Below are 15,129 nucleotides of genomic sequence, written 5' to 3'. Positions count from 1 at the left end.
ATCAGGAGACCAATTGGAAAGCGGTGTTGCCAGAGACATGCCAAGAAGGACAAAAAACATGTTTGTGTTAGGCCGCTGTTAGTGTGAGAGAGCATCTGTCCCGTCTGGAGGAGCTTTTGGAGCTTTACCCATTTTTTTGTAGCCTAAAGTAAGGATCACAGCGCAGCAATCCGCAAGCACAGCACAGCAAAATATAGCAGACCTATTTGTAATACACGATGCTCCAGATGCCTTATATAGGCCGAGATGTGTGAGCTTCTGCACGTTTTCCCCATCAGCTGCCGCATGTGCCCCAGGGTAGACTGAGGATGTGGCTGGCAATCTGCGCCATCGCCCCCTCCTAGATCACATACACACACATGCACACAGAGAAGTCTTAAATAAATGATTGTTAGTTTCTGATGGGAAAAAATAAACTTGAACTTGAGCTATGCATTGATGCCACAAGATAGCGCTCTTTGCTCACCACCTAAAACACATGTTTCCTCCCCACATTATCCAGCATTAAGTAGTATTGTTTAATTATTTTTTTCTCAGATGGGAAAATGTGTTTTATTCTTCATACAATAAAATAACCCACATTCAGGGTTCTATTTGAATAAGCATCACTTAAATAATAAAAAATGTGACGCTTTGTGTGCAAGTTGTGTGGTGGCGACCTCTGCTCGGTAGAGGGCGCTGTTAAACATTTTCAGTAACTGACCATGATCCAAATATAATCAAACAGTGTAGTTTTCTGCAAATGTAAGTACTTTAGTCTAGACAGTGGTGCAGTATTTTTCCTGACCTTGTTCAGGACCCTGATGCAGTTTTATTCCTAAATCTTTAGCCTATATTTTTTGTCTGTTTCTTCACTGTTAAATGCACAGCTCATTCAGCCTGAGCGTCATAGTGAAGACAAGAAATTATCCATAATTGCTTTGCTTCGTTAGATGTGAAAATGGCATCTTTATTTGTGCAGCTCACAGATTGCTTTGTCATGGCTCCATCATGACATGACGAACACACGGAGCAGAAATGGATAGTTTGTCTTTTCAGTTTTTCCCCTGTAAGCAATAATAAAATCAGATAAAATGTTGCTAAATTAGATTAGATTAGTGTGTCAATGTGTCCTCTGCATTTGACCCAATCCTTCAACTAGTGCCACTGGGAAAATCTGTCTGGAGCAGTGCAGTAGTAGATTATGAATTGTATTAAGTGTTAAAATGAGTGCTTATTATTCCATCTGTGCCAGTCCCATTTTAAACGCATGACAGCTTGTTTTACAAATAGTGTGGGATTTTGTGCTTGGTCAAGGCTGAAATTGTCAGAAGTGAAGACAGTGACACATTTTGTCCTGAAAAGCGCAGCGTTTATTTCTGTCTGTTCCATTAGGTCATCTGCAGACAAGCAAGGGCTTTTATCACAATATTTATTCTGAGCTGTGCGTTATGCAGTCACAGTATTAGAAAGTATCGACGTCACAATAATGACTTGTGAAGCTGTTGAGAGGGGAATTGCTCCTAAATGTTATCTGCAGTAATTACAGGTTTTGAGATGGAACCTTCCTGTAATAAACATTTCAGATGCAGGGTTATGCTGAACCTGCTTCAAAAGGACAAAGTCATTATACTCTTCATTACACCTTAGCCTTTTTCTTTTGCATGTAGTTAGAAAAACATCAAAATAAGAGACACGTTAACTGTATTACTCTAATTTAATGACCGTGTTTGACAGTACAAAACAATAGAATAGAGTCAGATTCACCACAAGGCACAGTACAGCAGCACATGCGTACAGTTTGGACAGATTAACCCGTGTAGCACAGAGTAAAGATTGGAAAACCTGTCTGCAACACTTTTAGACATCATTTTCAACATGGCCCATGAAAAGAAACCTTACATGTTCATTTGAAAATTGTAAGGCTAATACGCATACTTTCACAGTAACATTTAGACTTTATATATCTGATTTTATGTTACAGTACAGTACAATACAAGCCTCTCTACATTACATGTACATACGTATACATAGACCATAAATTACTTCATTAATTACAATATGCACTACAGTATTGACCTGTAGCTTAATAAAACGCTCTTAAAACAGTCTTAAAATGTATATAGTATTAATTTTATGTAAACGGAGAAATTAAAGCTTTATGCTTTCTGGAAACAGGACAGTCTTAAGTCAAATGGCACCTTCCGCAAACAAAATTTCAAGAGTACAATAGAAATAAATACGAAATAAATCTAAATGTTCCTTTGGCAAATATTGATGCCTGGGAGAGATTTAAAATACTGTAGATGTGTATGTTTAAAATAAAGAAATTGTGACTTTTCTTATTGTGTGAAATACTGTATACTATACTGAATACTGAAGTACAGGACGGTCAGTTGCTAATAAGCCTATACCAATTTATTTCATATTTAAACAGTTTTCTTTGGCCCTAAATACCTAAAAAGAGTTGATAAGCAATGTCTTAAAATAAATACATTTAATCAAATCAAAGTAAATCGTAACGCACATAATAACTAGATGTTTGTAATTTTCTAAAATAAAATAAAATAAAAACTATAAAAATTACTATATAATTTTTCTTTTTTTTATATAAAGAGAAAAACAACAGTTTCTAGCAGCATTACTCTGTACTCTCAAATGTCACACTCACTGGTAACATAACACTCAAAATAATTGGCACTTTAAAACATCCCTAGTTCATAGTGAATCAGTGAAATGGCTCTCAGTTCTCATCTTTCATTTGCATTGCTGTGCATGCATACCTTCATAAACATCTGTGTCTGCACTTACACTCCTTCTTATTTTTCTATGTCATTTTCAGACCATTTCTTCATAGCCTTAGATCACCAGCCAGTGCTTCAACTGTAGCCAAAACAAACAAAACAATTACAGCTGTTTTGAGCCGGAAAACAGACTGTACATGATATACACATTTATTTAAAATGAAAACTGAAACATACCGTAAACTGTCGAACTTCTCCACTGTCAACTAAATGATGCTCTGTCTCAGGGGTGATAGCATAAGCCAGTCTCTGTTAGAATTCAACACAGAACCAAATATCATACGACGTGTATGTTGCCCACATATGAACTATGAGCTGCACTTTGAGCTGACATGGGCAACATCATTCTCTTTATTTATCACTCTTGAGTGACCCTTAGTAGTTTACATAGTAAACGCTGATAATCAAATAATAGATTTGACTTACATTACAAAATCTTCCAGGTAGTGAGCACATCTTATAGATGGCATAGAGCGGCACCATGGCCATCGATGACATCGCCAGACACCAGCCAACCATATTAGCCCATGGAGGAAATGTGTAAGGGCCGTAGCTTGGGGGGTTGAATGTGGCAAAACTCACAACCACCATAAACTACAAAGGCAATTAGGGTTATTATGGTAATATTTACATGATAGATAAATGTCATAAAATGCTTTTGTTGTTAAGTCTTACCAAAAGGAAGCAGGGACTGACAAATTTCCAGCACAGCCTCCAGTACCAGCCTGGGCGCTGTCCGATCATCTCCTCAATATCGTCACTGAAGCGATCCACTCCTGAACATACAACATAACAGTAATCATCTGAAATATGTGTCTATGGTAAAAAACTGATAACATAGTCTTCACTAGATTTCCATTTTGTAAATTATATTTACAAATCGGTTGGTTTTACACACTCATCTGATATAGAAAATATACATCCTGAATGACAACCCAATGTGTGGGTGGTCATTCAGGATATATATTTCCTTCAGCTGAACTGCACCGTGGCTGGCAGCCAAGTAAAAGAACACAGCTTCTCCAGGTTAAGTGTTCCTGTCAGAAGGAAGGAACATGTAAAGGTTGGGTGATGCCTTAGGCTTGATGTATTTGTTGTGCCAGGGGCAGGACCTGAAAGTGGGACAAAAACTGAGCAGTCTGCTTGAGCCCAGGTCAATATTACGCCCTTTACCAATCTCCCTCCAGCAGTGTGAATGTAATGTAAAAAATATTGAACATAACATGAGCTCTAAAAGCTACATATCATGTAAAATGTGTAAAACCATTTTGAATCAGAATAATTCAACATTTTACATTTACATTTTAGATTTTATTTGAAATGCCTGAAGCATAATATATTAAGATAAGACAGGTGACACAGCCGGCTTCACAAACACAATAGGGACAAAGAAAAAACATATATTTTTCATGTTGTGGTTCACCACAGTTTGGACAACGCTAAAGTGACTGAGGCACCTCCAGGCTATTTTATCTGAGCTCTTGTGAGACTGATAGATTTTCTTGTATCTAACAACACATGGCACCAGGCCCTGACCGGCAGCACAACAAGACAAACCATTAGTGGGGATAGACCTGCTTAGCTGCAGTATCCTTATGACTAATAGAACTACGATGCTTTGAGGCACAAGCCATATATACCAACAGATTTCTCATCAGACTCTAATATGACATCAGCTTTTCTGACCATGAAATCATGAATCATCTTCTTTGTCTCTGTTAGTCTCTCTTACCATAGAACCATGCAATGCCAATAGCTTCAATAAGCACTCCAAACAAAATTGATGTCCCTGCCGCAAAATGGTCCAGGAGCGTAAACACATACATGCCACCCTGAAAGACAGATGGAAAAAGTAATTATTTTTAAATCAGTAAATGAATAAACTAATAGTTACATGCTATAATACAATTCGATTTTTATACTTACATTAGTCACACAGAACAGGGATATTAGGAATGTGGTTACGACAATGAAAAGAGTGAAGAGTTCCCTGTGTTTTTGTAAGCATTTGAATTCATCTATAAGTCCAGTGATAACAGACTCCATACCCCCCATCTACAAGGATACACAGAAATAACAAAAGTGCATTGATCATACTAAAACAAAAAGGTCTTACACATTAGATAAGTTAAAAAGACTTAGTACAGATACACACAGTAACGTCACACATCCAGGTCCGCCTCATTTGAATACAGTCATTTAAGTGGACGGCATACTCACAGCACTGTCAATACCGAGTGTTAAAAGCATAATGAAGAATATAACAGCCCAGACAGACGAGCCAGGTAAAGTTGCTATGGCTTCAGGGTAAATCACAAACACTAATCCCGCACCTAAAAAGGAAAATGTGTAAAATACGAAAAGTAATACAACAATTTGTGGGACCGTGACCATACCATCTCGAGCAACATTATCAAGAGACACATTGTGCTTTTTAGCCAGGTATCCAAGGAAGGAGAAGACCACAAAACCAGAGAAGAAACTGGTCAGGGAGTTGATTGAACTGGTAATGATGGCGTCTCTGTAGTAAAGGCAAAAATATATATTCAAATATCAGTTATCAGATGTGGCTAGTTATCAGATTTTAATTGTATTAAAGATATTTTGTCAGATGATTTTGATATTTATAGAAATACAATAGTACTTCTAGTCTGAGTGGTCCAAAAACAACATTAAAACATGAATATAGTATTGCAAATGAGCACAAGACAAAGGTACACACACACACACACACACACACACAAACACACACACACACACACAAACACACACACACACAAACACACACACACACACACACACACAAACACACACACACACACACACACTCTGAGCACAAATTGCTCAACAGATTTATTTTCAGTGTCTTTACCTGTAGCAATTGTTGCTAAATTTGTTGTAGCTGGAAAAGGCAATTAGCACACCAAATCCTACTCCCAGAGAGAAACAGATCTGGGTGGCAGCCTCAATCCAGACCTGAGGAGAAACAGAGTGACCACACTCGTGTGAAGCGGCAGACAAAAGGCACAGGAGAGGAAAAAGCCATTATTAGGGATAATTGCAGGAAATTCATTCAACAGCCGTAGATGAAAGGCGCTTGTGAATACAGGGGTAATTTTGCAAATTACTGCTCCATGTGTCTATCTAATCTAATTCTCCTATTGGCCTGGTGCATCAATCTGTCTATTTCTTAACTTACACCATTTTTTCCCAAATCTTTCAACAGCCCATTACTAAATATTTTGAGATGATGTAATAAAAGTTCACTTAAAAAAAAAAAAAAAATCATATAATGATATAATTTTCTTAGGGTAATCTTTTGTAAATATTACTGGTTCTGCTCCCTGCAGCTTGCCTTAGGATCACAGAGTCTCAGAAAGTCCACGGAGAGGTAGGCCTTAATGCCATCCATTGCTCCGGGCAGGGTGACTCCTCGGAGCAGCAGCACAGTCAGGACCACATAGGGCATGGTGGCTGTGATCCACACAACCTGAAAACACACGCAGAGTCAGAAAAACACAATATGAACACGTTCAATGCAATATCTACTTCAAAACCAGGCTTATGCCAAAATATTTTATATACTGTATGTATCTTTAGAAGAGTTTTAATGTTTACCTTTCCAGAGGTTTTCACTCCTTTCCACAGACTGAAGTAGAGCAGAATAATGACAACAGCTAAACAGGAAGTCAACTGCCACCGTGGACGCCCGAGATCGCCAATGCCTTGACTGTCCTGGATGTGTAGCACTCCTCGTCTAGAAAACAAAGACATAAAACATCAGAATCATTGAAAACTCAGTAATATTTGAGGCAAATTGAATGCTATTGTGGATTTTCTGCATGTCCATCCTGTTATACAGTGTTAACACAGCTCAACATGAGGTAAATATAAAGGCTGAAGCAGTGACTGAGCAGTGGGAAAGTGTTACTGTATGTAAATCCTTTTAGAAATCTTCATTGATATTATTATTATTATTTTTTGTTTAGTTCTGTAAAAAATATAAACTTAAGAAATAATTAAATAATTTTTTAGCGTTTTAAATCACAATTAAAAATACATATCTTCAGGGTCTTCAGGCTGGCTTTTATCAGAAGCTGAGTTACTGTTTATGTTTATTTTAATGGTTGCACACATAGCACTTTGGGCAGTGGAAACTGAATTTTAAATGTGCTAGAGCTTTACCATACCTTACCTATAAAAAAAAAGAAAAGAAAAGAAGCTACTCCTGTGGCCACAACTGAAGTAGATAATCATTTAAATTTGATACGCTCATGCCTTGTGAAAATCCTTCTAAATAGCTAACTGTGAACCATTGCGATCAATACTTGTACAAAGGCTGAAAGCTGTAAATCAGTCCCTAATAATAATATGTCTATGATTCTCAGCAGAAAACTGTTCCCAGGTGGTTCTGTAGAAATTCTGTAATTTCAACTTGCGTAGATGAAATGCTTGAAATGTCACAACACAGCAGCCGCTGAGCCGTTCCACACCTGGTCAGTTTCAAAGCTAAGCTGCTGCTGAAATATGGAAGTCCAGAACAGCCTCCACAAAGAAACATTTTATCACCCAATATTCTGCACTGTATCAGTTATTATTCTTTCTTGGTTGGTTCATATTTTCTGAGTCATGCAACATTGTATTCAACAGAGAAAACAGTGGTGTCCAAACATATTTTCACAGAGGGCAGCGTCCCGAAGCCACGCCTTTAAAAATGCAAGAAACATTAACCTTACGTCTTTATCACAATGCAATATTGCAAGACGGTTGAGGGCCCAGAAATTGGACTGAGGATTGCATTTGGCCCCTGGGCCATAGTTTGAATAAAGCTGATCTAGGATTAAGCACCTGCTCCACTCTGAGCTTTGTTCCTATCTGATGTCTAAACTTGTTTTATTTTCAATTATAAACATCACACGCCTCTGATGTCATGTGGGACACACATACCTGCAGGGGCGTGAGTGTCCCTCATTTCCCCTCACTCACTCCTCTAAGCCCCGCCCCGTTTGGACTGTGGCTGTGGGCGGAGTTTAGGAGTTCAGTCTCTCTTTAACTCGACTATCCTGAACTCACTCAAAATATTCCTGAGCGGGGGTGTTCTTGAGGCTGTTGTTGAGCGTGCTGTTGTCGGCCCAGTCGGCACAGTTGAGGCTGTTCCAGGAGTTGTTGCAGTGAACCCAGGGCAGATCTCCAGTGAAGGAGTTGAAGAGGTAGTAGAGCGCCCACGAGATGATGACGTTATAGTAGAAGCCCACGTACAAGGAGATGAGGATCACCGTGAATCCAACTCCTGTGGAAAAACAGAGTTTATATTTTTAATCTAGGGCTGTGTGATTAATCAAACCTGATTCAGACATATCTAATCGTCATTATTCAGTTTGTGTAATTTAACTCAAGGCAGCCAATCTTCTGTCAGTAAAAGCATATTAAATGGCATTATTAAAAGTGTGTTGATGTTAAGAAAATATATATTGCAAGTTATTTGTTTTTAATTAGACAAAATTAACTGAAATTGTAAACTGAGATAATTTTTTGTCATATTGCCCAGCCCTACTGTATACATTATATACACTGTATACATTGTAGTATTTATATAGCAGAAGATAGAGAGTGATAACACAAATTAGATTCTAGTAACCTCTCAATATCTCCAAATGTCCTTTTCATGCTTTAATTATCTATACATCTACCCTTTCCCAACATCCAAACACTGACCACTCTTCTAAGGCTGAATATAATCGTTAACCTTTGCTAAGAGCCATGACACAACTGTGGCTTATCAATTTCTTTGTAATGTGGATGTGATATTTGTGCGACGCCTCATCTCTTCTATTAGCACAACATGTGGCCATGTTATTCCCCCCTTCAGTCCCTTTCTTCAGATGCATTGATCCTTGGAGGAACCCAGCTTGTTGATCAGAATAATTACTGTCAATATGAGCATGTGTATGCCTATGTCTTAATAATTACTGTAATTCCCCCACTGAGCGACAGTGACACACATGTGATTAGGACATCAGCAGAGGTCTGACAGACAACATATGCTCTCTCTCACACACACACACACACACACACACACCAAACCGCGGGTGTATGAGCTGATGCACAATTTACGCACAAAAACAGACAAAAAAGTGCACCAAAACACCTGGGCATCTGTATGTATATATATATATATATATATATATATATATATATATATATATATATATATATATATATATATATATATATATATATATATATATATATATATTGGGGCTCTTTACGACAGATGATGTTTTATTGTTTTTGACCAAGCCAGAGATTTCCATATCTTAAGTGATACGTTGCCTTGATAATATTAGCCCAATGTCTGGATACAATTTAAAAAATCTAAAAATCTTTGACCCCTTTGACTTTTAGAAAGACCTACCCATTTAAATGGCAAACGGAATCCCTCAAATATTTGGATGTGGTTCTCCATAAAGAAAAACTGTACCCGCCTTTATTCCTCCATAAAGAAAGATAAAAAATAAAATAAAAAAATTTAACCTTATTCCATATTTCATTCTAAGCCAAAGGATTGAAACTATTAAAATGAGTGTTTTGCCCAGATTGCTCTGGCAACTTCCATTCCCAACTGGCTGTTTGATGAGCGGAATAAAACAATCTCAAGACGTATATGACATGGTAAAACACCTTGTGTCCAAATAAAAACTCTACAACTACCAAAAGAAAAAGAGCAGTGGAAGGTGCAGTGGAAAAATATTGAGATTAATGTTGTGCCGCAGATCCCTGTACAGGCCATATTGGTAGAAGATAAACGGCTGAGTCATCAGGAGGAAGTGGAGAATCCCTGGATAAAATCTGTGTTGGAAACATATAAACTAAAAATGATGTCAAAAACTTAAACTTATGATAAGGATCTCATGCCTGAGATTTAAGGCCTGGATATAAAAGATCTTAAAATTCTTTACCGGACAGTAAAAGAAAATCACATGAAAAGCTTTGATATGTTGAGGGAAAGCTTTGGCCTGGAGAAACAGGACTTTTATAGGTATTTACAAATCGGAAGTTAAGAAAGAAAAATATCTAAATTATATAAAAGCATTACTAAGCTGGACAGCCACTCTACTAAATATATTCAAATGAAAAGAAAGATGATAAAGAATGGGAAAATACTTGTACTTCACAGTGGAAGACGACAAAATCATGAGTTCTGGGACTGTCTTGTTGCACAAAAATATTGGATAGAAATGGGAATAGAAAGGGAAAGCGGACTGTTTATGACACCACCATCCCATTCATACACAAATTGCACTAACAATTAAGGACTGGGCCGACATCATAATTGACATATGCAATATGAAAAAAAAAAAAACACTTTTGGACTTGATTTGAAAATGGACAAATTTGAAAGACACTAGACTAAATGGGACCTTTATTTTAGATTTAATACAATTTAACCTTATTTTCTTTGGAAGCCACCCCTTCCTTATTTTCTAATTTTACTTTTAACTTATTTAGTTTCTCTATGTTTTTGTTTTTATGTATGTTCTAAAAAAAATAATCTTGGTGTAAAACTAGACCAAATGCTAAATACACATTTTCAATACATGTGTTTAAAGTGAAGAAACTCTTCTTTCATTTTAGGTGGAGGTCAGGACTACTGTATAAGATTATATAATTGTGAAACATATTTATATTGTTAGGAATTGGCTCTTCAAACTTGCCAAATAAACTTATGTCTCAAAGTCCTTTCAACAGACAATAAGTAGTGTTCATATTCATATTACCTCACCACTTTTAAGCCACAGTGAATACATTTTAGTTCTAGCTCGTTTCTATGGACAGAGAAGACATTGGACTTTCAGCAATCAGATATTCAGTAATATCTGAATTAATCAGATGGTAACGGAAAAACAAGTCACACGGGATTCTGACAGATAAAAAGCAAATTCTACCATATATTTTTTGAACTAGGCATTCTACAGTGTTATAATGTCACGCAAATACAACCTACTGTATATACAGTATATGCAGATCTGAAGAATACCACAGAATTCAAAAAGATTAAAACAAATAAACACCCATAAAATGTATGTACTGTGGGTATGTTGTATATACTACAATACTTTTCAGATCTTATTCATGAGTATTACATTATAGAATTTACAAACAATGGTATTATGTTTCATGAGTGTTATCAAAGTTTATAAGTACATCTGGCGACAAAAACATATAACTTTTGCTTGAATCTTTGTGTTAGCTTCACCAATAGTGTTGGTGCATGTAATTTGTTTATTGAAGTGTTGAAAAGTATGGACAGCAAGTCAGCCGGTGTTACCTGCCAGCGTCTATCTTGAGAAAATGCACAATCAGGAACAGAGTCTTAAAAGCCCAATTTTCATTTGCTTTCCATTTGAGTGCCAACTCAAGCTGATGTTCTGGGAGATAAACAATGGCTGTCGCTGCTCAATGCAATAGACGAGTAGACAAAAGAGACTGGCATGTGGACAGCCGCATGTGGGCAGACGAGGCGATATGTAGACATTAAAGGGAGGACATTCGCCAGCACGAAAGATAAAGTAATGTATATCAAAAAAACACCATGTTTTTACAAAGGACTTTAGAGTTTTAGTTAAGGTTTAAGGTGTACTTTGATCCATCTGTCAATATAAAATTCATCCTCTGCATTTAAACCATCTTTAAAGCTGTCAGGAGCAGATATTCAGGCTTGGTCAGGAGTTTACCGATTGTTCTTGTTCTTGGGAGATATAATACGGTAATGATGAATAATGATGTTACCTTTACATTTTAAAAAGTTTTGATTCTAACATCATTTTATCAAATATGTCAATCCACGTCAGGTGCAGAAGGGGTGCAGAGGATTCTGGGAAATGGACATAAGATACTAACTTTTCTAATCTGATAGAATTAATCAATTGATTAATCATTCTGAAGATTATAAAACACCAAACAACTAAAAATAGTATACATTTTTTTTCAAATAATTATTAAATCATTACCATTTCAAAATATTCTCTATCTGGGCCTTCAGTCAGAATTTTTACTGGGTTAAAATGTATATTTAAAAAAATCTCAAGTACAATAGAACTAGCTTGACAAGTCATTATTGGCAGCCCTAATAGAATATGGCATACTTATAGTTATATACTTATATACATTTGTCTTCTCTCACTCCTGTACATGCTGTTTTGAAGAAAGTGAGCTTCTATAAGGTTGCAGTGTGTGGGCATGTCACAGAACAGAATATATGATATATTATGTGTAATTACCTACCTTTAAATATGGGGCAGATTTTCCAGACCCCTGCTGCGCCCTCCCGGTTGTACTGGCCCAGTGCCAGCTCCATGTAGAAGAGAGGCATGCCTGCTATCACCATGAAGAACAAATACGGCACAAGGAACGCACCTGCAGACAAGATTTGAATAGACTTTTAAAGGTAAGATAATACATAATGTTACGTGTTTCCTCCTCAGTAAAGAGAGCAGAGCAGAGCGGTTTGAGAAAGGCTACAGCATCATTTACAGCTCTTAAATGTAGTGGCCCCTCTATGTTAAACAGCCGTAATTACTGGCACTAATTCTAAGGGCTAATCTATTCACCGCAGCTGTGGTGGGGTTTTGTGTATTTTTTGATCTTTTAAAGCATCAGGAAAAATGCAAGCAAACTCAAGAGCCTCAGATATCCTCACCTGTGCATACATGAACGTGTCAACAATTGTGGTTTCAATCATTCTTACAAAACAACATTTTCCTCCTAACTTTCAAGGCCTTACCTCCTCCGTTCTTATAGCAGAGGTAGGGGAATCTCCACACATTGGCAAGATCAACGGCAAATCCAATTACAGAAAGAAGAAAGTCAATTTTCTTTCCCCAAGTCTCCCGCTCCTCTTCCCCACTGGGACTCGTCTGAGAAGGAGCCGCACCGACCAAAGTGCTCGACGTGAACTGAACTCCATTTTGTTCCTTCACTAGAATCAGCTCCACCTGATGACATGAATGTAAATATAATTATTACAAACCTGAAAGTGACAAATGTAAGCATCTAAGAGTGAAAAACACCAACCTGTTGATCATTAAATTAAATAGATTTTAAATGTTTATGGTTATTTGTCTGGTGACAAAGGCTTTTTCAAGTGAAATTCATATAACAATCCCATTTCGTGCACAAACCTCTTTGGGTCCCATGAAGTTGGAGGAGGGTTTTTCTGGGGCTACGACAGATGACATTTGGACGAGATGTGTTTTGCACCGCTGAACGAGTTGTCAAGGAGGGGTGAGGAGCAGTGGCAATACACAGCTTAAACTAAAATTGAAATCATCAGGAAAACATATATCAATATATGTAGTATTCATGAAAACATTATACATTTATGTTCTGTTGAATATATATATAATAATAGAGTATATTAGAAAAGGAGCCACAAATGAACGCCGATAACGCCATAATGGTGGCTTGCTTTTTGCTCAACAAATTAGCATTTTTATTTTTATGAAGGAGATTGCAGTTGCATCGTATTTATTTTGGCAAGAGAGTGAAAAGAGACTAAATTGTGTAAATCATCTCCTTGTCTAAACCCTATAAGACCATCACCACAAAATAAACAGTTAGAAATGGTAGACTTACCTCCCAGGACTTGCAGGGATGACTTTAGAAAAAGTATTTCCTACTGGACTGGCTTTTCCTGGGGCGCTGAGTGTTGACTCTAACCATATTTGTGCAGGTGGCTCTTGAGAAGTTATTGTAAAGAAAAGAAGCAGCAGAGCAAAGCAGAGACAGAGGAGAGCGGGGTAAAGATGACACAAAGCTGTTGTCTATGATGTGAGAAGCCTCCCACCTTCTCTGGCTCCCAGGATGTGTCTGAGGGACCACTGTTGAAATATGAGCCACAATCAACAGCAACACACCCCCTGACACACACATCACTCTCCTCCCTCTCCCCGCTCATCTTTCCTCCTCCTAAGTTGTTTTTCAAGGATACATGTATGATCAAGATTTATTTCACTTTGCACAAAAACATGATATATTATTTTATCAGGCCTACCCAAGACCAAACCATTAGTCTCATCTTCACTCAAAAACGTTTTATGAAACACACCCAAGTTTGTCATTGTAAAGCTATCACATCATATTATCTCCTAAAGGCTTAAGTTTCCATGGCTTTGAGGCTCAGACACGACACTTCGACAAGAATTTTAGACAAATGACATGGACCAAACGAGAGTAGTAATTATCTTGTCCTGTCATGCAAAACTGTCTTAAGTTTTTGACCATAAATGACAGCGCTGTCTAGCTTTAGTCTACATGTGATGTAGGCTTAGAGACATAGACAAGTTTTAGCCTCGCCTAAAACTTTCATTTTTACTGCTTTAATAGAGATTCACGCTGAAACACCTTTACGTGTTGTTTTTGGGACAATAAAACCATTTAATTAAGAGTTGGCTCTGTAGTTATGATAATGTCCCGTCCCTGACAGGAGATGGGGGATGCTGACCCTTCACCGTGGTTTTCGTGCGCACTTCATCCAATGGCGTTCATCCTTATGGCGCGCGACGAGTGCGCCGCTTTCACTTAAATGGATGATTGGCTGACTAAGTTTAGGCTACTTGATTTTCTTCATATTAATTTAATATAGTTTGTTTAATTTGATTTTTAAACAAACGAATCATGTGAAAACTAAAACTACGATTACATCAGAGCTGTAGTAGCGTCTAAAACTTACCAACCTTCAAACAAGTCTCCACGAGGGGATTTTTACAAAAGACAAATCATACTAGTCTTATAATAGTAATAGAGTACACGAAGTATTGTAATATGACGTACTCTCTCCAAGTCAAACTGCACTGTCCTGGACACATGAAATCATAACGCGCAATGACGCGCACAAACATCAGGGCTGCTATTTCCAATCCCACACAAACTAAATAACTCAATCAGGCGTCTCCCCACGGACACATTTACGCGTCTCACGTCCAGACGTCTCGTTGTTCTCCAATCAAAATGATCAATTGGCCATTAATTCTGCCGCCCAGCGCGCGGTGTCCGCGGCGCGCGCTTAAAGAGCAATCACCGAAGCGCCCTGGGCTCGCATCAGAAATCGTTGGGTCGAAGTTGGCTCAGTTGGAGATGAGGTTTCCGATGGCGTTAACACAACGAAAGACATAATCGAGTGTCTTGTTTGTATGAACGCAACAGCTGGGGCCCAGACACAAGTAAGAGGCACAGAGGGAGATCCTGCATGTTGGCCCTGACAGGACAGTTTTACACATTAAAGCCTCAATTAATACAACTCATCCTGGGGGTGGAGCCACAGGACACTGTTCTTGACCAATAATTA

The 15,129-nt window shown here is 37.7% G+C and overlaps 1 protein-coding gene across 1 annotated transcript; it reads right to left on the bottom strand.

Annotated features, from left to right (window-relative positions):
- Positions 1–2,598: 2,598 nt before the first annotated feature.
- On the bottom strand, positions 2,599–13,639 carry slc6a3 (solute carrier family 6 member 3). The gene is made up of 16 exons (XM_072461436.1): positions 13,419–13,639; positions 12,965–13,097; positions 12,568–12,778; positions 12,069–12,200; positions 7,857–8,073; positions 6,402–6,540; positions 6,139–6,273; positions 5,656–5,759; positions 5,180–5,304; positions 5,004–5,116; positions 4,710–4,838; positions 4,516–4,615; positions 3,459–3,559; positions 3,210–3,377; positions 2,961–3,032; positions 2,599–2,862 (listed from the first exon to the last, which is right to left on the bottom strand). Exons 2-16 carry the CDS (start codon positions 13,019–13,021, stop codon positions 2,839–2,841), a joined length of 1,827 nt encoding a protein of 608 aa, XP_072317537.1. The 5' UTR covers positions 13,022–13,097; positions 13,419–13,639; the 3' UTR covers positions 2,599–2,838.
- Positions 13,640–15,129: the final 1,490 nt, after the last annotated feature.

Source organism: Eucyclogobius newberryi, unplaced genomic scaffold (assembly GCF_026437365.1).
Source record: "Eucyclogobius newberryi isolate DKJ021-1_F unplaced genomic scaffold, fEucNew1.0.hap1 SCAF_3, whole genome shotgun sequence".
Lineage (NCBI taxonomy): Eukaryota > Metazoa > Chordata > Actinopteri > Gobiiformes > Gobiidae > Eucyclogobius > Eucyclogobius newberryi.
This window is presented reverse-complemented; position numbering and strand designations above follow the sequence as displayed.

Coding starts and splice junctions, on each gene's coding strand:
- slc6a3 (XM_072461436.1), bottom strand. CDS start 13,021: ATGTCATCTGTCGTAGCCCCAGAAAAACCCTCCTCCAACTTCATGGGA. Junction 12,201..12,567: donor CTGCTATAAGAACGGAGGAG/GTAAGGCCTTGA, acceptor TCTTGTCTGCAG/GTGCGTTCCTTGTGCCGTAT. Junction 8,074..12,068: donor AATCTGCCCCATATTTAAAG/GTAGGTAATTAC, acceptor GTTTTTCCACAG/GAGTTGGATTCACGGTGATC.